Source organism: Lepidothrix coronata, unplaced genomic scaffold (genome assembly GCF_001604755.1).
Source record: "Lepidothrix coronata isolate B3197 unplaced genomic scaffold, Lepidothrix_coronata-1.0 Scaffold13, whole genome shotgun sequence".
Classification (NCBI taxonomy): Eukaryota; Metazoa; Chordata; class Aves; order Passeriformes; family Pipridae; genus Lepidothrix; species Lepidothrix coronata.
In genome coordinates, this window is record NW_016690193.1 from 6,506,428 (window position 1) to 6,529,161 (window position 22,734).

General features: G+C 36.0%; 1 protein-coding gene across 7 annotated transcripts in view; it reads left to right on the plus strand.

The window, feature by feature from the left end:
• The window catches only part of RAPGEF2 (Rap guanine nucleotide exchange factor 2), a 182,403-nt gene that overhangs the window by 140,023 nt on the left and 19,646 nt on the right, over window positions 1-22,734 (plus strand). For all 7 annotated transcript variants that reach the window (XM_017805851.1, XM_017805853.1, XM_017805852.1 and 4 more), the window contains 10 exons: window positions 4,403-4,580; window positions 6,288-6,424; window positions 6,950-7,108; window positions 8,768-8,920; window positions 9,287-9,451; window positions 12,428-12,535; window positions 12,624-12,827; window positions 12,925-13,033; window positions 15,229-15,475; window positions 19,891-20,048. In XM_017805851.1, the coding sequence (XP_017661340.1) occupies window positions 4,403-4,580; window positions 6,288-6,424; window positions 6,950-7,108; window positions 8,768-8,920; window positions 9,287-9,451; window positions 12,428-12,535; window positions 12,624-12,827; window positions 12,925-13,033; window positions 15,229-15,475; window positions 19,891-20,048 (1,618 nt within the window). The remainder of the gene's footprint in view (window positions 1-4,402; window positions 4,581-6,287; window positions 6,425-6,949; window positions 7,109-8,767; window positions 8,921-9,286; window positions 9,452-12,427; window positions 12,536-12,623; window positions 12,828-12,924; window positions 13,034-15,228; window positions 15,476-19,890; window positions 20,049-22,734) is intronic.

Sequence of the window (22,734 nt, forward strand, 5' to 3'; positions counted from 1 at the left end):
GATCCAATGTGTCTTTGTGACAGGAGGGAATGTTTCAAGCTAACGAGACTTTTACAAGTGATTTCATGAGACAGACAGAGACAGTGTTCTTGGTGTTTTGTATCAGTACAGGCTTAAAAATTAGAAAGTAAAAAATGAATGTTTTTCCTAATAAACGTTCTTAATTTCATTTTTTAGTTTATTTTTTAGCCCTTAAACTACAATGGTTAAAAAGTAATGAAGAAGTGGGTTTTTTGAGCTAAGCATGGCTGCTTTCTCTGTTAGCTTCATGAGACTGAAGTACTGCACCAGGCAATGAACATATTTCTGGTTTGTGCATGAAGTTTCTTCTATTCTTGCTTTTTAAATTTTTAAATTTTTTTTAGGTCTCTGGTGTTTTGCGTAGTTGGAGATTTTGGATTGTTGATTTAGGTGGTAACAGTAGTCACAAAGGGAATTTATTCTTCAAAATGATGCAATGTTTCCTAAAGAAAGTAGTTAAAAAAGTAAAGGTTAAAATAGTCTGTTTAAAATACTAAGAAATCAGTAGTTAGTGTGGTTATTTTACTTGTTTTCTAGGTTTTTTTCTTTATATTATTATCATCTAGAAGCTTTTTCCCCAAAGTGAAAAGAAAACTACGAAGGCTGCCTAAAACAGAGCCAGTCATCTTGTAAGCACTTCTCCAAGTCTCCTCGCTTTCTTTCCTATACTGAGGGTGATGTGTGTGTGCTAAAGCAGTTGTTACACTGGGGTGAGAGTTACTTAATTGTGTAAAGGTATGGAGCCCCCTTGACCTCTTCTAATCTATTTTCTCAAGAAACCCAACAATTCATTGGAGAAAGAAACGAGCAGTAAATTAGGTCATCTTCTTTAGCTGCTCACATAGTCCATCACCTCTCTCATCTTCATGATGCCTCTGAAAAATGAAAGACCAGCAGAGTTGGGATTAATCAGTTTCCTCTCACGCCAGTCTAAAGGGACCGGCAGGGTCCCTATTTCCCCCATCTGCCCAGTTTGACCTAGGAGAAATGAATACTAGTTCTCTTTTTTTTTTTTTTTTTAATCCTCCTCCCCTCCACCCCAGTCAGTTAAGGAACCAAAGGCTAACCGAGAACTTATACAGGGCTCCTTTATTTTACATCTTTTCCCAGTTATTTCACAGTATTTGTTTAATTAATTATCACTCAAATCTGGAGGTGTGTTTGGACTTCAAGAGCCTTAGCAGTTAGAGCAACCATTTTTTTATTGTTGCAATATTAGCCTTTATAGACACTACTTACTATTGGGCAGATTGTCCTTGGGTATCAAATGTGAAATAGCCCTTCAACTCAGGCTTGAAAATGTCTGTCTTAATCTCTTGATCTCTCGTTGGTGATGTGACAAATAAAATATTAGGCTGTCACTATTATGAGATTCTTTTGGAGCTTCAGAAATTTTCTTCACATTTGGAAAGATGACGTGAGAAATTTACTATCACGGTTGGTATTCAGACTTTAGAGAAACATTGTTTTGTACTTCAAGCTGCAACCAGCATTTTTCTTGCATGCTATCTCTTTAGATTTATTAAAGTGAAGCTAATTTCTCTTGTTACCCAAGAAACAAAGTACAACATGCATCCAGGAAAGGAAATTCTGAGGTGTACTTCATCCATGATTAAATGCTCTGAAAAGCTCTAAATCTCTGTAGTACAAATTCTGATGGATGTTCATCTCGTGTTCTGGTTTTCGGCTGCTGAGCTAATAAGGAGCTAATTGAGGTTTCCCCTTTAGTCTTAGATAGATGCAAGGCTATTGCTTCTTAACTAAGGGTTCCTGTGCAGACATACTTGATTTTTCTCACACATGAGGGAGTGCAGAAATACTCAGAGCAGGCCGGTTATGAAGTTTCACGTGTCAGCAAGAGGACCTTGAATACTTAATGTCATACGTGATGCTACTATGCCAAAAAAAACCTATTTGTGGTGGTTTTGTAACAAAACTGATACAAAACTTTTTGCATGTATAAACACAAGGAGTCCTTGTGGAATGAGGGTTTTTTGTTTTGGGTTGGTTTGGGGGTTTTTTACTGCTGTGAAAACATATTGCCTATGATAAAACGCTAAGTTTATCTTCCTTTGCTAACTTTTGGGTAATCATAGCATTTTCAGAAAGGTGCTTGAAAAAAAAAGGTAATTTTTTTTTCAAAAGATATTTATAAAGGTGTCTTAAATTAATAAACTTCACTACTTTGTAGATTGTTGCATTCAATGCTGAGCTGCTTTGTTGGAATGGTTTGTATTTTTTGATAGGTTAGAAATAGGTGCTTCTCATTCACCAATAGCTTTGGTTGTCAAAAAAAGAAAAAAAAGCTCTGTAAAAGGTGATCATCTTCAGGAAATGCTTGTAACCTTTAGTAGTATTTTTAATATTATTTCTGAGTACAAAGTTACATTTAATTCGGTGTGAGAATTTGTTTTAAATAGCATCAGCTTTTCTTGATAAAAGAGCTTCAACTTTTTTTATTTTTGTTGCTCTAAGACAGTGAAATAACTTGTCTTTTAATTATCAAATTTTGTACAATATGTGGAAATTTCTCATGTATGTTAGCATTGTGTGACTAAATTGAGTTCTGCATTCATTTTACTAATGTGCTTTTGAGAGAGCTTAACCTGGGCAGGTAGGAGGGGCACTTATTAGTAATGGGAAGGTTTGCAAAATTGACTGTGAATCAGTCCCACTGTCACTGGAATTTTTACTATTGGAAACTTCACATCCTGACAGATTGGTGTCATAAGCTGTGTATCTACTGACTCATCACCACTAACTTTTCCACCAGTCACTTTTGATGAAGGCTATTTTGAAAGAGTAGTTACAGCAACTGTTTCAAATGTATCATAGGGAACATGCATGTTAAACAGAGTAAGACTGCTAATGAAAATACTGCTATTGGTGCTATCATTTTGCTGATTTGTTTGTATGCCAGTAGTATCTTTCCTTATTCTGCTTAAAAAATGAGCATTTTTCTTAACAACAGCAAAAAAAAAAAAAAAGCTAAACCAAAAAAGCCACAAAAAACCCCCAAACCACCAACAACAAAAGAAACCAAACCCGAAACCACAAAGTGAGAATAATTTGAATATTGTGTAGATATTGTTATCATGCTTGTTACATTAACAAGGCCCCTTTACAAAGCCGGTGTTGTGCTGTAGGACAGAAGCATTTAAGACTCTCAGTAGCGGCCCTGATCCATCTCCAGCCATATGTTACCATTCATAAGGTGGCTGTTTTAGTGGCATTAAAGTAACAGATGTCAGCCACAGCTAGTGAGACAGAGATAGGGAAGATGATTCTACGAAATTACCAATGCAATTTGTCTTACCTTCTCTGTATTTGAGAGTGACCTAGTTTTGTGGGTTGTCTCTTTTACAAGAGTGAGAGACAGATCGATCAAACAAGCTTCAGTAGCCGTGTTTGTCCCATGTATTATTTTTAAAGCAGTCGTGAATGCATCATGTGTGTCTCAGAAACAAACCATCCCTTCAAGGCCTGTGAAAATGGATTTCTCAAGCCTTGGTTTAAAACTTGCTCATTAGAAGCTTGCATTTCCTTAAAAATTGTGATAGCTGAGCCTCGGCAGCTGCCATGGTATTAAATCAGGTTCTGAGAAAAAGCAGCTTTATCAGCTGTGACAGACAAATGTTTGTGGGATTTATTAAGTGTTTGGTCTTCAAACTGAGTCATTAAAGTATATTTACCTTTAGGTGCTATAATAACGACCTCAGGCTATATCTGGACTATGTTTTCATTCATTTTAATATGATATAAAGGAGGTTAAATCTGTGTAGTCCATCTGTGGTGTTTAAGCAACGATTTTGCATTTTTTTCTGCATCTGTAAATTCTTAGGCAGTTTATCAGCAAATGAAAGCCATATTTAACTATGTTTAACTGGAATTGTAAAAGAAAAATACAGTCCTACATTACTGGGAGATAACAAAATTCCCGTAGCATTTTGATGCTGTACTTATTTCCCAAAGCTGTCTGTTTAAAATTACATCATGTTGGGGTGAGGACAAAAACTATCTAATGACCTGTTTATTGAAAAAATTATGTTCAACTAATATTTCAAAAAAATTGTTGGTTGATATATGTCATCCACCCCCCCCAAGTCCTCCTGATTAAGTAATGTCTGTTGAATTCTTTTTATGTGTGACTGATTGAAACGAATGTTAAAAGCTCTGTTTAAACACAGTGAGTTTGGTAGATTAATCTTTAGTTGTTCGAAAAAGATATGTGAAGAAAAAAGTAATATAAAAATATTGAATGAATTTTAGTGATCTGTTGGATGGCAGATTTCTGTACATTTAACTAGAAATCTGTAGCAGAACACATTTGAATTTTTTTTTGGTGTTTGTTTTTTTTTTTAATTGTTTATACATGTATTAGGCTACAGAAAGTGAAGCAGGTGATATGGATCTCAGTGGATTGCCAGAGACAGCAGTGGATTCTGAAGATGATGATGATGAAGAAGACATTGAAAGGGCATCGGATCCTTTGATGAGTAGGGATATTGTTAGAGACTGCTTGGAGAAAGACCCAATAGACAGGACAGATGATGATATTGGTAAGTATTGCAATGTGTGAAATACTGTTAAACATATTCTCCTTCATCCCCAAAAGAATTGGGTTTTGAGCTTGAGGTTTTATTTTTATAATTGGCTTTTGTAGTTGGTAAGTTTAGTGTTTATTATTATTATATATTATTACAGTTATTATCTGTAAGGAGATTCATAATGCCATAATTTCAGCTAGTGAACAAGTATAGCCAAAGAAGAGGAGGAAAATGCACATAATATGGGTGAAGCCTATTACTTGCTTGCCCTTTTGATCTCAAGCATCAGCTTCTAATTGATATCAGAACAGGTTTATGAAGTAAACGTCATTGTGAACTGGAAAATAGTTAGACAGAACCTTGGCAAAGTCAACATTAACATCAACACTGCTTATCAAGGTGTATTTTGTAACTGTAAGTTGTGGTGATGTGATTGGACGTTTGTGATAAACATTGGAGCTGTTAAGACCTGAACATAAATGTGCCTCTAATCAAACTAATTTGCTATGTTAGCATACAGGTAAATACATTGAAAGCAAAGCAGAACTAGAATTTAAATTCTAATCTAATCTGTTTCACTGGGGAGATCTGATTTTTTCTTTTATTGAAGTATGACTAAATGATGATTAAGGTTGATTATCAGATGATTAAGGGACTAGAGTGTCTTCTATATGAGGAAGATCTAAGAGAACTGGGACTGTTCAGCTTGGAGAAGACTCAGAGATCTCATTAACGCATACAAATACCTGGAGTAAGGGTGTAAATATGACAGCCAGACTCCTCTCAGTGGTGCCTAGTGAGAAGACAAGAGGCACAAATGGGAACACAGGAGGCTCTATTTGAACACAAGGAAATGCTTTTTTTAGCTGTGACTGAGCACTGGCAGAGGTTGCCCGGAGAGGTGTTAGTGTTCCTCCGTGAAGATATTCAAAAGATATTCGGACACGTTCCTGTGCAAGTGGCTGTAGGTGGCTCTGCTTGAGCAGGCAGGTTTGACCAGATGATCTTCAGAGGTCCTTTCTAACTGCAAACTTTCTGTGATTTAGGAAAAAGATGGGGTCCTTTTAGTAGATGTTTTAGATCAAACTGGATGCAAAAATGTTCTTAGGGCATATACTCATTCAGCAGGACTGCTAAGTAAAATTGAGTACTGTAGTTATGAACAATATAAAAAATGAAAATGCAAGAAGTATGTTGTTGAATACAAGTGCAACTCAATGGCATGCAGAAGTCAGAGCAGCAGTAGTCAACTTTAAGACTAATCCTATCTGGTGTGTCTGAGAGGAACTTTGTGAAACCATCAGATAATGATCAAGTACAATTTACTGTTAGGTCTAGCCTAGGAGGGGATGGCTTTACCAAACAACTTGCTCAGTTTGTCTTGCTGTGTTTTATATAGTCCTGTCCTAGTCTTAAGGGAGTTATTATGCTGACTGGAGTATTGCAAATATCATTGGTTGTATTCAGAGCTCTTGGTTACATTACAATTCTTCCATTATGCTTTTACTTTGCAGTGCTTCTATTGATGATATGACCAGCCAGTCTGTGTCTACAAAATACCCAGTAATTAAAACAGGCCACTGTACATGATTTATTAGGATACAGAAACGATTGTGCAGCATTTTAGCTTAAGTAGCCTCGGGCATCTTGCTGAAGAACTATCTTTACAGTGCTTTATTGTTTTGACATGCACGACTCAGTGGGCTTTTTCTCCTTCAGAACAACTACTGGAATTCATGCATCAATTGCCTGCTTTTGCCAACATGACAATGTCAGTGAGGAGAGAGCTCTGTGCTGTAATGGTGTTTGCAGTTGTGGAGAGAGCAGGAACTATTGTACTAAATGATGGAGAAGAGGTCAGTAGAAGTTGCTTTTGACTCTCCTATTATACCAAACATCCCAGATTCCACAGGGTTAAAGTCCTCCTTTGTTGCTTTAAAAAAAAAAAAAAGGTAACGTTGATCAGGTAAATCAAACCTCTTTTTGTTGTGGATTAGTCTGAAAGCTTTTGTTTAAGCACTCACACATTTCTTATGCAATAAAAACATAATAAAACATTCTCAGTACTGTACAAAATGCTTCCTGCCTATTTGAGCTGATCTGGGAAGTTTATTTCAGCGTTTAAGTGGTGTTTTAAAACCTTCTTTCTTTTTTTCCCCACATTCTTACATTGCTTCTTAATATTAAAGATAAACTTAAGAACTCAGGTTTCTTGAACTTGAAATACTGTACATTTAAGGCAAACCTAACTTATAATTTTTTCAATAGATGCTAAAAATAACTTTTGCTTTAGAAAAGTTGTGAATCTTGTATTTATACAGTATGATATTACAATATTAAGTGATTTTATCTTCATGTGTCCTGCAACATTTGATTTGTAGCTGGATTCCTGGTCAGTCATTTTGAATGGCTCTGTGGAGGTTACGTATCCTGATGGAAGAACAGAGATACTGTGCATGGGGAACAGTTTTGGTGTTTCCCCTACCATGGAAAAGGAATATATGAAAGGAGTGATGAGAACCAAAGTGGATGACTGCCAGGTAGAGTGTCAGACTGTAATACATGCAAATTCACAAACACTTGGGTGTGATGCAACTCAGTAAAGAGACACAGTTTTATTTTAAAATGAATATATGTAAAATCTCCGGTGGGTAACCCTGGACACTAGTTGGGTGATATGGCTCCTGCATTTCCCCACTGTCTGGGAAACTGAGTTATCTTCTTCTGGATAGGGATCATTTTGGGTGAGGAGGTTTGCCTACATGCTTTCTTCAGAACTTGAGGCCCATCAGCCCGTTCCACCCATTGCTTCCAGTGTTCCCATAGTAGGATCTTAAGGTCTGTTAGCCATTACAGGCTCTTTTACTTCTACAGCTAATAGCTCTTCCTTACTCGGCTTAGCTACTGAATATTAGGTAATACAAATTCTCCTATGGTTTCAGTGAAAAATCTACTTTCAGCTAATCTGGCCTTTCAAGGAAAAAGCCTTGATGTTTGCTGTAATAGTAGCAGTCAGATGTAAGGAATGCTTCTCATGGCATACTGGCCTAATCTGGGTATGTGGTTGCTATTTGCTTATTCCCATCCAGAAAATAATAGCTGAGCCTTGGCCAAATTAAGCATTCTGCTTGGTCCTGATGGCTAATTAACTTCAAGAAGATGACCTTTGAAATGGGTGTAAATGTATTAATGAAGTCACTTGGTTTGTTTTGCCCATCTAACTTGCAAAATGTGTGTAAATGGTTTCTTGTTAGGATAATGTTTTCAACAAATCCAAACCATGGGACTTGTTTCAACTACTACTAGCTGCTGGAAAAAAGAAATGGTGTGTAAATGAGTTTAAAGAATACAGGAGAAAATACTGTCTCTGATTCTCATGCCTTTGTCTTAAGTACATGCATGATGATTTAAAAACTTTTTAATCAGAAGAAACGCTTATTTCCTCTCAGTTAAGATACCCAACTTCATATACGAAGACAGCTTAATCTTGCCTCCAGAAAGAGACAAAGGCATAAAAATTTTAACAAGTTATAGAAGGTAATTCATAGTGTGTACAAGTATTGTCTTTCTAAGTTTTGTAGTTGTTCTTAATTATATTTGCACAGTGTAGGAATATTCTTAAGGTAGTTATTCTTGCACATATTCCTGGCTGAACAGATGATTGTAGAAAATAATTTTCCTGCTGTATGCGTTAATCCAGAAGTAATTTGTTTCTGTGTGCCTGCACTCATTAATTGAATAAACGTTTGTTTTGTTAAAGATAGACCTTAATAGTAATAATAGCTATGAAAAATGAAAATAATTTACCATAGCAATAGGAACAAAAAATAAAAGCTAAGTTTTCACTTCACTCTTTTAACCCTTCTAAACACAAAACCTTTCATGGGAATAAAAAATACTGGCTAGGGTACTGAACTATACCTCCAGCAGTGAGGAGGTCAAAGCAAAAATGGCTGATAATGCTAAATCATGTTGCTCTAATGGATCTTGGTCTCCTCTAACTGCAAGATTGTAGTGAAAGTACTGTGCTTATGTATTCATCTCCTTACTACAGCTGAACTGCTGGAAAGACAAATTTGACTCACTGCAGGTTGAGAAACTTCTTTATCTTTTCTATTAATAGAGTACTTGCAGCTTAAGTCTACGTGCTTTTCTGAAGATTTTACCTTTTAATACTGGTGCGTGATGATTCTTTCCAGTTTGTTTGTATAGCCCAGCAAGATTACTGCCGCATCCTCAATCAAGTGGAAAAGAACATGCAGAAGGTGGAAGAGGAAGGGGAGATTGTGATGGTGAAGGAGCACAGAGAGCTTGATCGCACTGGAACAAGAAAAGGTCACATTGTCATCAAGGTAAAAGCAAAAGAAAGAGTCTCTTGCAAAAGTCAATGTTCTATAAACTTCTTAACTTGGCAAGTTAGATCCAGGATTAGTTGAGAACATTAAAAATATATATTTGAAAATAGACTGTTACTATTTCTAGATTTTCTTTGTAAATATGCACATTGACAACTAGGTGATTTCTGTAGAAATTAATTACATAAATTTTTTACGTTTCTTGTCACAGTGTTTAAGGCATTATGTTTGCTTAGTTTATCAGTTAATGGATGGCAGTATTCTTTCTAGTGTAATGCATCTTCATTAAGAAAACACATTTGCATATGTTGAAAATTTATTTTAATAACTAAGATTTCTTTTCATTGTTTTGGTTTTTAATAGGGAACAGCTGAAAGGTTAACAATGCATTTGGTGGAAGAGCACTCTGTGGTAGACCCAACATTTATAGAAGACTTCCTCTTGACGTATCGGACCTTTCTTTCCAGCCCAATGGAAGTGGGCAAGAAGTTGTTGGAGTGGTTCAATGACCCCAGCCTCAGGGATAAGGTTAAAATCTCCTGAATTATGCACCTGTTACCATTTGAATTGAAACATAAGCTGTTAAATAAAATATGTTTTAGAGAGAATGATTAAACTGAATAAGACACGAATAGCTAGGGACATATTTTAATGGCAGAATATATGGCTAAAACTAAGAACATGTTATCCTCGTTTTATTTAAATATTAATGTGTTCAGGAAAGGTAAATTAGCCATGTTTTTACCTTGCTGTGTTTTTACAACATAACTTAGTTGTTTGCAAGTATACAGAAAGGTTTTTTCCAATAATCAGTATTTTTATTTCATGTGATTGAATAGAATTTTATTGTGTCTCCAGATTTGAGTATATAACTGAGTTCTGTTTTTCTGTACACAACTTGGCAAACTTTCTTGTTTTTTGTGTTGTTTTTTTTTTTTTTTTTTTGTGAAGAGACTAGAAAATGCATGCATTAAGAATCTGTTGAGCTTTATGTGGCATTAAAAAAAAACCACTAAACCCAACCCAAACACAAGAAAGCAATCAAATATCCTCTTCCCTAAATAAAATATCCATGGTGGAAGAATAAGGTTTATGCACTTTTGGCACACTGTCTATTGAGGATATATTGTACTTCACGCTATATTGCTTTATTTTCACTTGTATGCAACTTTTTCATATGTAAAATAAGTAATAAAAATTTCCAGACTTTTTTTTTTTTAAATTTGAAACCAGAGAATTTTATTATTAAGGCTACAGAGAAATTTGATTTTCAACTTTTATTTAAATCTAGATATTTCTTCTAGAAATGCTAGTATAGCTATGCCTCGGAGGAAGGATCATACATCTGGCAGAGGATAGGCTTTGCAGCTAATACTGTTACAGCTTCAGAGCTATAATATTGGAGTTCATCTTTAAACTCACTTTGCTTGTCCTCCAGTGGATAATCCCCTCAGCCTCTGTAAAAGCATGAGCCAGCACAGTTGCTGATATCAGGTCTGAACACAGAGCAGCTCTTTGTTCTGCTGCCTCAATGACCAACCTTTTCTGACATCCAGTAGCACTGACAGAAAGGCAAGAGGCAGAGAAGCAAGTAGGGAATAAGGAATCTGCAAGATTTTGGCCCTTTCATACTGGGGGCTGATAGTCTGTGAGGAGACTGAAAGGAGTGAGTAAAATTTCCTGGGCATGACTAGTACTCAGGAATAATCATACTGGGACACTTGAGATCCAGCCTTACTGATGATTTTGCTGAGCAGCAGGGTACTTGATTTTACAGCTTTAATTGTCTTTTAATGATGTTCCTGATTGTGACACGAGTAGTGGCATTCCTTTGGAAGTCACCATTCAAATCATCCCAGCATGGTGTCCTTTGGGTATAGATTAGTAAGTCCTAACTTGGAAAGCAGCATTGACAGTGAGGCTGTTGCTGTAGAAGTTTATCGTATGTTATGTGGTATGGTTTGCAACTTCCCAGCCAATTTAGAAAATCTGCAATTAGCCTAAATTTATCCACACATTGTCTGGATCTTCCAGTGTCAACCACAGTATTGAAAAATATCAGAGCTGTTTAACAGGAATGAAGTTCATCTTCAATTTCAAAGGTGGAAAAATCTCAAGTATGTCCCTGTGGCTGGGAGCTGCAGCACATAGTGCTGTGCAGTTGCCTTCTGTTAGAACTCTTGAGGACTTCTGAAGTACCTTATTAGTTTGGTCATTAATTTCAGCAATTCTTCTGAATTCATTTGCTTTTCTGAGGTAAAAGGAAAACTACTTAGAAACTGTATATGAAGGTGGCAGTGGTTAGTTTTACATGCCTGGTGTCAGCCCCTTAGCATATGAGGCTGCAGATGTTTAGATTTTGTGCAGACACGAAGAATGGACAGAGGTTAGCACTAGGTGATTAAAATTTTTATGAGACTTTGTTCTTAAGCTCTAGGTTTTGAAATTTTTGGAGATTTATCCGTACTAATTTACTTTCCCAGCATAAAAGAAGAAATGCAGCTGTATTTTTAGAGGTAGTGTTGAGTGGCACAACCATTTTGGATTAAACAACTTTTTAAAAAGGTGTGAATAAATATTAATTCAAGACATCAAAACTCTTTATTTCATCATCAGTGCTGCTGATGTTCCAAATCAAATCACATGCTAAAAGAGAGAATATTATAGTGGAAGCATATAGTTTTAAAAAATGAAGCTCTTATTTTGTGGCGTTACCTTCATTAGTATTAATTAGTAGTATTCCTTTAAGGTTTTTTTCCTAACAAACTGTAAAATACCAGCTAAGATTCTTCTAAACTTGAAGAATTGTAGTTGCTTCTGGGGAGTAGTGGTGGAGAGAAAGAAGGAGGAGTAAACAGAAAGATTGACTCTAAGGAAAGAAATTGTAGGATTTTGCTGTTAAAACGTTTTTTCGTTTTTCATCGTGCAAGAGCTCCTTTTTCCTGCCTCTCTAAACATACAATAACTCTTTTACACAGGTAAGTGCCAAATGAAGTGCCAAGTGGCACATCTAAAGACATAAGATTCAAGAATCAATATAAAGCTGTCTCATAAGCTTTATGATCATGTGCTTGAAGAATTAAGCAGATTTGGAAATGTACATGAACAGGAAATTGTTATAGGTCAGAAATGGATCTGTGTCGTTGGCTTTTTCCTGTGTGCACTATTCCCTACTTAGTCAAATTTCATACAACCAGTGTTAATTTTCTGACTCTTAGTATTTGTTATGCAATACAGCATACAGTGAAATGTGTTATGCAGTGTTATGCAATACAGCTTATACAAGTGAAAACAATTTTAATACTTAATTTGTTCTATCCTTCTGATAAATGATCACATATTAGTAAAGTTTGCTTTGGAGAGATATATATATATGTATGTATAATATTTAGGATTCCAGTGGAAATTTACAGGGCCTTTAAGGAACAGGATTTTTAAAGGATTTAGCAGTAGTGTTGGTCTGTGTATTCCTAGAAAATATTTATATCCCTCATTAATTTTCAGGTTACACGGGTAGTACTGTTGTGGGTGAACAATCACTTCAATGATTTTGAAGGAGATCCTGCTATGACTCGATTTCTGGAAGAATTTGAGAACAATTTGGAGAGGGAGGTAAGAGTGAGTGGTTTTTTTTTCTGGTAATTTGGGCTGACAGGGAGTAACCAGGCTGTTATGTATAACTTATGCTTTTCTCTTGTAGAAAATGGGTGGACATTTGAGGCTGTTAAATATTGCTTGTGCTGCTAAAGCTAAACGAAGATTGATAACCTTAACAAAGCCATCTCGAGAAGCCCCTTTGCCTTTTATCTTACTGGGAGGGTCTGAAAAGGGATTTGGAATCTTTGTTGACAGTGTAGATTTTGGTAGCAAAGCTACGGAAGCCGGCTTGAAACGTGGAGACCAGGTATCTAATTTTAAAATGTGTTCCCCATTCCCCCCCCCTTTTTTTGTTTCCTTTCTCTTTACTACATGAAAATAACATTGCTTCTTTGAATTTTTAGATACTGGAAGTGAATGGTCAAAATTTTGAAAACATTCAGCTGACAAAAGCCATGGAAATCCTTAGAAATAACACTCATTTGTCTATCACTGTGAAAACCAATTTATTTGGTAAGTTTGCATGCACTGTTTGTCCAAATTTCTGTCCTAATTTTGATGGAGACTTAAATTATTTTTTTAACAGTTTAAAACAGTTTTGTTCGAATCTCCTTTGTACTAGAGAAAATAGAAAAAGGAAGCTCGCAGGTCCTAAAGTACCTTAGTTCATAATTGCAAACAAAAATTTATTAATAGAGTCTGTTACAAAGTGATTTCACTCTCAGAATTAAGAGGAATGGTATTAAAAGGAACTATCGTGACCACATAGCTCAAACTTATAAAATGTGTTTGTATGTATAATATTTAGTTCTTTCTCAAGAAAAAGCCTCTTTTGGCATTTCAGTTGATCAGTGGTCTTTTTCTGTGTGCTGAATTTGATTGTAGTTTTTCAGCCCACTATGAGTGTAACAAGCACAAGGCTAATACAAACTTTCTTGCCGGCTAGGTGAAAAGAATTTTGCTAGCCTCTGTATTTACTCTCTACATTTTTCCCTCTAACAAGTACTTAAGTAGGCATGAAGGAATCTTTAAGCAGCTCAGGGCCTTGGTTAGCATAAAAAATAATTAATAGCTTGGAGGTTTGGTTTGATTTTTACCACTGGATACTTGGATTACTTATACAATTTAGTGGTGTGTTTCCTGGATATCTCTTTCAGGATCAGGTTCTTCATCACAAACAGGGCAGAATATTATCACAGCATGTCACTGCACTAACTGATAATTAAATATGCCTAGGTGGTCTCCAAAAGTTATTTGTCAAATCTGTTTCCTGGGGATTTTTTTGCTTTGCAGTAAAGATTCTACTATTTCAAATGTTTCTAATAATTAAGATATTTCTTACATTTCTTAAGATATTTCTTTCAGCACTATGTACTTGTTACTCCATGTGTAAGTTCTGTGTAACCATTCTTCACACACTAGGTGTTTGAATCTCATGTTGCTTTAGTATAGTAAGATTAAACCTGATTTCTTTTCTTCAGAAATTGTGGTTTTTTCCTATCTTGTTGCTCCTGTGCAAATACTGAAATCAGATTACAGTAGAGTCTCAGAGCAGTTACTTTCTGTGTATTGCATGCACAATTCCTTCTCCACAAATTCCAGAGGGATTTCTTTTTTCAACACCATCTTCTTATCTGTATCTAATTTTTCTCTCCAGCCTCCAATCCCTATTCAACAGTACAGTTATTGGCTGGGATTACTTTCCTTCACTTTTATTTGTGTGTCTTATTTGAAGCTTTTGAAGTCTCTTGGTGATTTTTTATGTATCTCTATAGATAAAGATGAACATTAAGGACAAAATTAATAAATAACAGTAAAACCTAACCCCTAATACTTATTCTGAGCTGGTTGCCCTTGTTCCCATGTTTTCCTACAAGTCCTTAATTTTAATTATCAGTTTTCATTTACTATTACAAATTAATTCATCAGATGATTTTTTCATTTATGTATGGGGAGTTCCTGTCATACTGAGAATATGTGACTTGGTCTCCACATCAGTTTTGTTTGATTTTTTTAAATATATCAGCATTGTTGTGAGGCTGAAAATTGCAGTAGAAGAACTAATTTACAAATTTATCAGGTATTTCTGCCTTAGAGATGACTCTTTGCTAGGGACCTGAGGGAGAATGAGAGGTTTTTTGTTATCTCTGGCAGATGGATGCAACAGCCCTGTTGAACATCCAAAGTGTCTCAGTAATCTCCTACGTTGTTATATTTTCTTTCTGACTTTGTTGCAGTTTCCCCTGTGATTTTTTTTGGTCCTGTTGCTAGTAATTTCTTGTCCATCTGACAGCTTTTGTTGCTGCCTGTCTATTTAAACCTTCCTTCTCATTTGCATTTTTCAATCTCAATTTTGTCTAGTGTACTCTTTTTATGCATGTTACTATTCTGCAGAAGCCTTTGTCCTTAGGCTGAAAAGTCAAATTCCTTCTGTTGAATCTGTGCAACCATGTGGTCACGAGTGGATTTCTATTCTAGGCTGGGCCAATTTATGTTTTTTCTGATTCTTACTACGGAAAATGAATGCCCTTTTTAAAATAGAAAATGTTTTTAAAGTCTTATATCTAAATTCATTTAATACTGGAATTGACAGAATATGCTAATCACTTTTTAATAATGATTAATATTAAACTGGTCTGGTGCACTGAGTTTTCTTTTACATTTTTGGTTTTTTTTTTTTCTTTTCTTCCTTTTCCTGTCTTGCGCAGTTTTTAAAGAACTCTTAACGCGGTTGTCAGAGGAAAAAAGAAATGGTGCTCCCCACCTGCCTAAAATTGGTGATATTAAAAAGGCGAGTCGTTATTCCATCCCTGACCTTGCTGTTGATGTGGAGCAGGTAATAGGATTAGAAAAAGTAAATAAGAAAAGTAAAGCCAACACAGTTGGGGGAAGAAATAAGTTAAAGAAGATACTTGACAAGACTCGAATCAGTATTCTGCCTCAGAAACCATACAAGTGAGTTTATTTCCTCTTAAATATTTGCCTTGTGTTTAAATTTTTGTAATTCCTAAGAAACTTATATTTTATGATGATACTTTTTTATTTATTAATACAAATCATGCTTATATCTGAAAAAATATACTAAAAAATACTACTCTGAATGAGCATAGACTGTTAACAATGCAGCTTGGATGTATTTTGCTTCTTGTAGATGAAGTGATGACAGAAATACTTCTTTGTCATTTACTGTTTTCTTTTAAGAGGACTTTTAACTGAAAGCATCCCAGGCAATTAATTTCAGAATAACTGCAGGCAAGTTTGCTTGCAGAAAGTTGATATGAGCAATGATTTCAATGTATCCACATTCCAGTGGTCTATAAAAATTTCTGTGTACTGCTATAAGGGAGACTGAGATTAAAATTGTAACTTGTCCTTGAAAGAATTGTGTATTTTTTTAATGAAAGCTATCTAGTAGCTTTTATTCAATGAACACATTTTAGATATACAGTTCTGAGAAGAATTGTTGGAAACAATAGAAGAGTGAATTTTATATGATATGGGAATCTGGTTCTTGGCCAAGGGAGATGATATTGATGGGGGGGGGAAATGAATTGTAGAGGGCAGTTGATGTGTGATCAGTGTTTTCTCTTGCACTTTTCTTTCCTGTGACCCACTAAAGAAGAAACTATTCCATACAAATTTGTAAAAAAGGCACTTGTGCTGAAAATCTAGGATTTTTTTCCTGCTGTTACTTAAAAAAAATGTTTGCTTAACTAATATTAGGTATTCTCTACTAAATGAAAACTGTTCTGAAACATATATAGAATGTTAGTAATAGAAAGACTAAATTAATGTAAATTATTATATCCAAATACTGGATGTTTCTTAAGTTGATGGCAATACATTTCAGTAGAGGAGAATCAGTAAATCCTCTTTTTTATGTTGTTTGTCTTTAGAATGTTTTCCTTTATTTCACTAGTCTTGCATGTTTGCTCCTCTGATGACCTCTGCATACTGTTAGGCCTGATTTTCTGCACTGTTCACTATTGTTCATAGTATTTGCGTAAAATTTTCACGTTTCTTTTCCTTCTTTTTCATTTTTTTTTAAATTTTTACACTTTTTCTGTGCAGGGACCTCTTTGGGTAAGATTCAGAAAAACAATACATTTGACTTATTTTCTTTTTGCTAGCTTTACTTTGTGTGTTATATATAGCAATTGGTCTGCAAAGCCTGTTGACATTCAGTTGTTTGTGCACAGTTCCTGCACAGTTCCTGCATAGGCATCTGTAGCTGTAGACTATTATTTGTGCTTTTCTTTTCCCTATTGCATCAAAGGATCTATCTTGTTCTTCCTAATAATTGCATATATTCAGGGAATTTACCTAATCTCACGTATTTTTACATACCAAAAATCAAGAGGGATGAAAAAAATGATTTATTCATTAATTAAAATAGGCATTTAAAGACTTTACGAGTCAGCTAGCTTGTGAGGTTAAACTGTCCACCTTTTATTGAATATGAAGACTGCAGAAGTCTGCAGTGCCTCCAGGATGTATCCAGACAAAAGCAATCTTTAAGCTAGAACGAGGTCACTCTTAGAGGGAGCTTGTCTGCTTCATGAGACATTAAATCAGCATCAAAGATGAATCAGTTTGAGCAGGAGATAATGCCTTCCTTCAGTCTTGCAGTTTAGTCCAATAATGTCAAGTAACTTCCCAAACTGAGCAAACAGCACCATTTCCTCTGCTCCTACTGGGAAATCTTCACTGGCTATAAGGCATCTCTTGTAGTTTGCTTCTGGCTACAGCCTCCACTTGAGCTCTTTGTTTACTTGTCTATTGCAGAGTGGTTTTGTGGTCTGTAGGCTTAGTTGCTCCAAATAAGGGTTAAACACAATCCCCACCTCCCTCTCTAGTAAAGTTCTGCCTCGTCCACAGTGCAGCATCCCAGACAAAGAAACAGCCTCCAACTCTCTTCTCTGCAGCCCTGCAGTACCATGCAGAGGATGACGTGTTTTGAAAGAGGAAGCATTCAGACAGCTCTGCCATTCCATTGTCGCTTCTACCCTGTTTGTTGTTCAGCAGGAAAGTTATTTCTTAGTTAATGTGCTGTCTCCCTGCATGGCAAACGCATACAGAAAGCAATAGAAATGCCATTTCCTTAAAACGACAATCTCATCTCATCAGCATAATAAAATATTTTATCTAACAGTAGGACAGTTGCTCTTCTGGCACCTGGATTTTTTAGCGTTGCTCTTTCTGTCTGGAGTTTCTGGCATTCATTTCTTTTTTGCATAAGTTAGAACTCACTCAGATTCTGATTTAAGTTTTAAAAATAGACAAACTGAGTGTAAAGTAGGTGCTTTCCAATTTTTTATATGAATGCTTAAAACTGAGCAGAATTTTAGATGCTTCCTTTTTTCTTTTAAATGTAACATTTGTCAGTTGATCCACTTTACTGAAGCCGCTTTGGTCATGACGCACAGGATTGGTAGAAGAATATATGAAACTGACAAACTGCAAAAGGAATGCATAATTAAAATGAAACTATTAGTATAAATGTGAGAGTCACATTGTCTTCATTTGATTTGAATTTAGAGAAAATACTGGTGTTGGGAGACTTATAGTAGTTTAGAACCATCAGAAAGCATTATGAGGTTCAAGGGCTTTGAGTTTTTTTGTTTACTGAGGATTTTTTTTTATGTGAAGTCATTCCTACTTGAAAGAAAAGACATTGATGGCTGGCAATTTTTTTTTTAGTTGTACTGAAAGGCTTATTTGCTTGTGGCTTAGCATAAAAATGTTGTGTGCTGAACTGAGCGTCACTGCTTGTCACAGTATTTTGTGCTTGATATGGAAGTACAAAAATACAAATGTTCAGATTTCAGCTTAACTTCTGACTGGGAGAGAATCCAATAACTTTTAGTTATCTTGTCTTTTAAAAACAAAACAATGAGAAAACCCAAACACATCATACAGGAGTATCCCTCCAAACTTTTTCGACTTGCATTGCATTCTAAAAAACAATTACTTTGTCCATGTAATTAAAATTTTCTTAATTGCCCAGAGATACTGTTCCAGCTTTCCAGAGTACTGTTTTATTCATAGCACTTAAAGAAGTGGTACAAGAGTGTCCTGGGTAAATTAATTCATTGGTAAGCACAAAAGGATATTGGTGCTGTAACAGCTATTGGAGATAATTATCTGGCCTTGTATTACTTCTGTTTAGGTTTTCTGAGGAAAACTGGAACACTAGTCACAGGCTTAAGTGCCCAACATTAGGGTACAAGTGGTCATTTGTGTTGCATCATTTAATTTACTAGGCTGACTTTTCAGAGTTGTAGCAGTTTGCAATGAAGTGTAAGTTCTGGCTTATGCTTTATTTACACATGTAGATACAGATTTAGATGTGCTTGACTTTTAGAAGGGCTTTGCCTATGTTTGCTACATTTTTAGTTGTTTTCACTTTCTATAATAACTGCTATTCAACATTTTATACCCTCTGAGTATTTTAGTAAAGATTTTAATCAATGTATTTAGAGAAAAGTTCAATGACTGTCTCCAACTCTGCATCCTGTAGCAGTTGTTCTATTTCACTTGTTTATTGCTTTTGAGTTCATAATTATCAAGTCAGTGCCTACTATAATGTGATGATAACTCTGTCTCTGATCCATCTAGCACTACTGACCTCCTTTGGGACCCTGCCTTACACAATTTAACAGACAAAACCCTTCACCTTTATCCAGAATACTTTATTTACAGCTGTCTGGCACTTTGGAGGGTATACCAGTAACACACAAGTCCAGCTGTTTAGCTTACCCTTCCAAGTTAACTGGCATCGCTTCAGTCACACTGAAGGAAAAGAAACTCTGAGAGGGGATATAGGGTAGGAAAATGAATGATCTCAATGGTCCTCTCTTATCTGTCTGTTGAAAGATATATGGCTATAATATGTCACAAAGTATAGTTGCAAATCCGATCTCTGGTGGGGTGAAAAATCTGTGAAATTCAGGTCTTGTAATAAAACAGTGCTGAGGGGACAGCAGTATTAGACAAAGTTTGAGTGATGGGATGGTGCAGGAGTGATGAGGTATTCAAAGGTACCACCTTTTGAATGAAGATCTTGGCCACTGTGGAAAGTCATCAAAAAATGAGCCTAGCAGCTTCTCAGAGCTTAGTGGTGAACATGAGGGTCTTCTGGCAGTGTGAGCAGGCATATCTAATCACTCTGAGTGGACATTTGGGTGCTGTTGACAAAGCTAGACAGCAAGTACTGTTGTTTTCTGGAGAACTTTGACTACTAAATAGCAATTGCCGTACTAACAATAGAAAGTGTAAAAAGGTAATGATAGCGACATCCCTGAATCTCCCTAGTATAGCCCCAGCTCTGAATGTCTGTAAGCCCTGATTTCATTTCTCTCTGGATGTAGTGACATTGGAATTGGCCAGTCTCAGGATGACAGCATTGTGGGACTGAGGCAAACAAAGCACATTCCTCCTGCTTTACCTGTCAGCGGAACCCTGTCATCCAGTAATCCTGATCTACTGCAGTCTCATCACCGCATCTTAGACTTTAATACTACTCCAGGTAAGGATCCTTTTTTGTTGTTGTTCTTGACCTTTTAATTCCCTTTAATAGATCAATTTTTTTGTCTGCACCTGGAAAGACTGAACAAGGCATGTGAGTTTTTATAAACTATATGGTGTTACACACAGATTACCCACATATAAATGCATTAGGATTTATTACATTTGTTCCAATATACTTTACCCTAATATAATAGATGTCTGTTTTTTCAAGTGTACTGTATATAGAGTACCTCTTACTGATGGAATATTCTTGGTCAGGAAAAACCTATTTTGCTTGGTACTTTATAATTTGCTCCAATGGATCGTTATTTACAGGACTGCAGTGTTTTGAAATAGCACAGTAGGTCATTAGCTTATAGTAAAGGGAAAGGGTGTTGGACTGGGTCCAGGACATGCTTTTCAGTCTTTTTCTGAACAGAGTTATATAATCTTGTACTACATCTGTAAGGGACAGTTTCAAAGTTTCCTGTTATTCACCCTGCCCTACAGCTATAGGCCAAATTCTTTGAATATAAAATCCTTTTCTGAGATAGATAAAAAATGAACACATTTAGAGAGGATCAAAGCACAGGGGTGAGTGAGGGAGAAATAGGGGGAGAATATGAGAAACTTGAGAGCTTATCTTATGAGAAGGGTTTAGCTGGAGCTCCTGGTGAGGCTGGGATTTGGGCTTTTATCTGGCTGCAAGAAGATTCTTAGTGGGAAATCTTCACTGAGTTAAGTATCCAAATCTTTGCTATTAAAATATAGCTGCTGGAGGAGGATATGGTGGTGGTAGCTGTGCAGACACTTGGTTATTTTAGTCTAATCTTTAGAATATTTCTCAAAAGTAGAACTGAAAATTCAGTGCCCTCCTAAACCTGAGGGATTCAGACATTACCTAAAGGGATGGTGCTTAAATATCAGCCTACACATTGGCCATGCTGGTGCAATCATTGCACTTGAAACTGTGATACTGAGCTTAACTTACTTCAGCGGGGGCTTTTTAGGGCTAGAGAAGACTGCAAGACTGTGATTTTTATCCCAGTGTCTGAGATTGATCCTGAGAGAGTTGGAAGAGAGATTTTTTTTTTTGCATTTTATCTGATGACACAGATAAAAGGTGTCCGACACCTTAAAGATATACTTTATCAATAAGAGTCTAACTTTTCATCAGCACTTTTTTTATAAATGGCAGAAGATTCCATTCTCTAGCTTCTTGCTTACCCAGACCAGTCAGTTCTAGGTAATTAATGTGCCCCTATTGCCAAGCACAGCAACTGGCTAACTTCCCGAGCTGTGGGCATTGCTGACTTACACAAACCCCATGAATTGAGAAGGGCAGCCGTTGCAGGCCTGACAACCCTTCCATCACAGATGGAGTTCAGAGATGCTTAATAAACAAATAAGATTCTACTGTTTGCATTTTACTTTGAGGAAAGGACATAAATATGATGTAATGCCATTGCTCCAATGTTTTAGCAGCTTTTCCATTATCTTTGTAGAAAGTGTGGGGTTTTTATCATTAAAAAAAAAAAAGTTGAGTTTTTTCTTTGCTTAAAATTTGCCCAAATGTCCTCACACTGAATATACTTAAAGTAATTCACAGGTAAAATTTTTTTCCTGTATAGGAAGGAAGGGAAGGAGGGATTGAAATAAAAAACATATACCTTAAGGACTTCAGAGATGGTTGAAGTGTAGATAGAAGAGGTGAATTATTCCTCTAGATATTTTAAGACTTGGACAAAATTAAACCCTGCAGTTTTAATTCCTTTTACTACCTTGGTCTAAATTAAAGATGGAAACGGAGGCAGACTGCAAGAAATTGAATGCACTGGAGAAGAAAGAGAAAAGTGGTTGAGCAGCTGTCCTTTGAGGCTTTGGTGTATATCCCTTAGGACAGAAAATAAAACAACTTACTGTTTTGGAAGGGTAGTCTTTGAGGAGAAAGTCTGAACAGCTTGAAATCTGCAAGAAGTCATTGTAGTTTCTGTTCTGATTGGCTCAGACCGTTTCAAATATACTTTAGAAGGTTTATTTTTAAATGTTCAATAGCACTTTGATTTCTCTTTTCTTGTACTGTCTTTGTTATATGATTGGAAGTCAAAATAACATAGTAATGATGAGCTGCCAGTCACCAGTACATTTTTTGTCCCCTCAAAATTTTTCTAAGGGCCTAGATTCCTATCGTACAGCATTGCATTCTTCAGCCTGCCACTCCAGTTTCCTTTATGAAAAAGAGGGAAGTGGGGTGATTACGATTCTCTTCAAGCGGTGTTTTATTTAAAAATTATTGGGCTGAATTACTTGCTACCATTGTTATAGCTGTAATAATTTCACTTGCTGGCAGACTTCTCTGTATTCTTGGTTAGAGCTTTTGCTACCAGCTCTGACAGGTAAGCAGCCTGAGAAATTGAGTGGTAAAATGCAGCACTAAAATGGGACTTTCCTATTTGCTGATCTCTGCGTTTCTTCCTGTTGGCTTCAGTGATCCAACAGTGCAGATTATTTTCTCCTTGCATAAAATACTTATTTCTTGGGAGTCTTAAACAATTTCTAACCTTTGTATTGTCTACAGTAGCTTCCCAACTTCGTAGCATTTCTTCGAGTGGCAAGTATTTCTCTAATAGCAAGAGGCAACAAGATCTAGGGCATGGTCTGTTTTTCAATAACATCTCTGAAAGACTGTGTCTTTGGCATCTGCC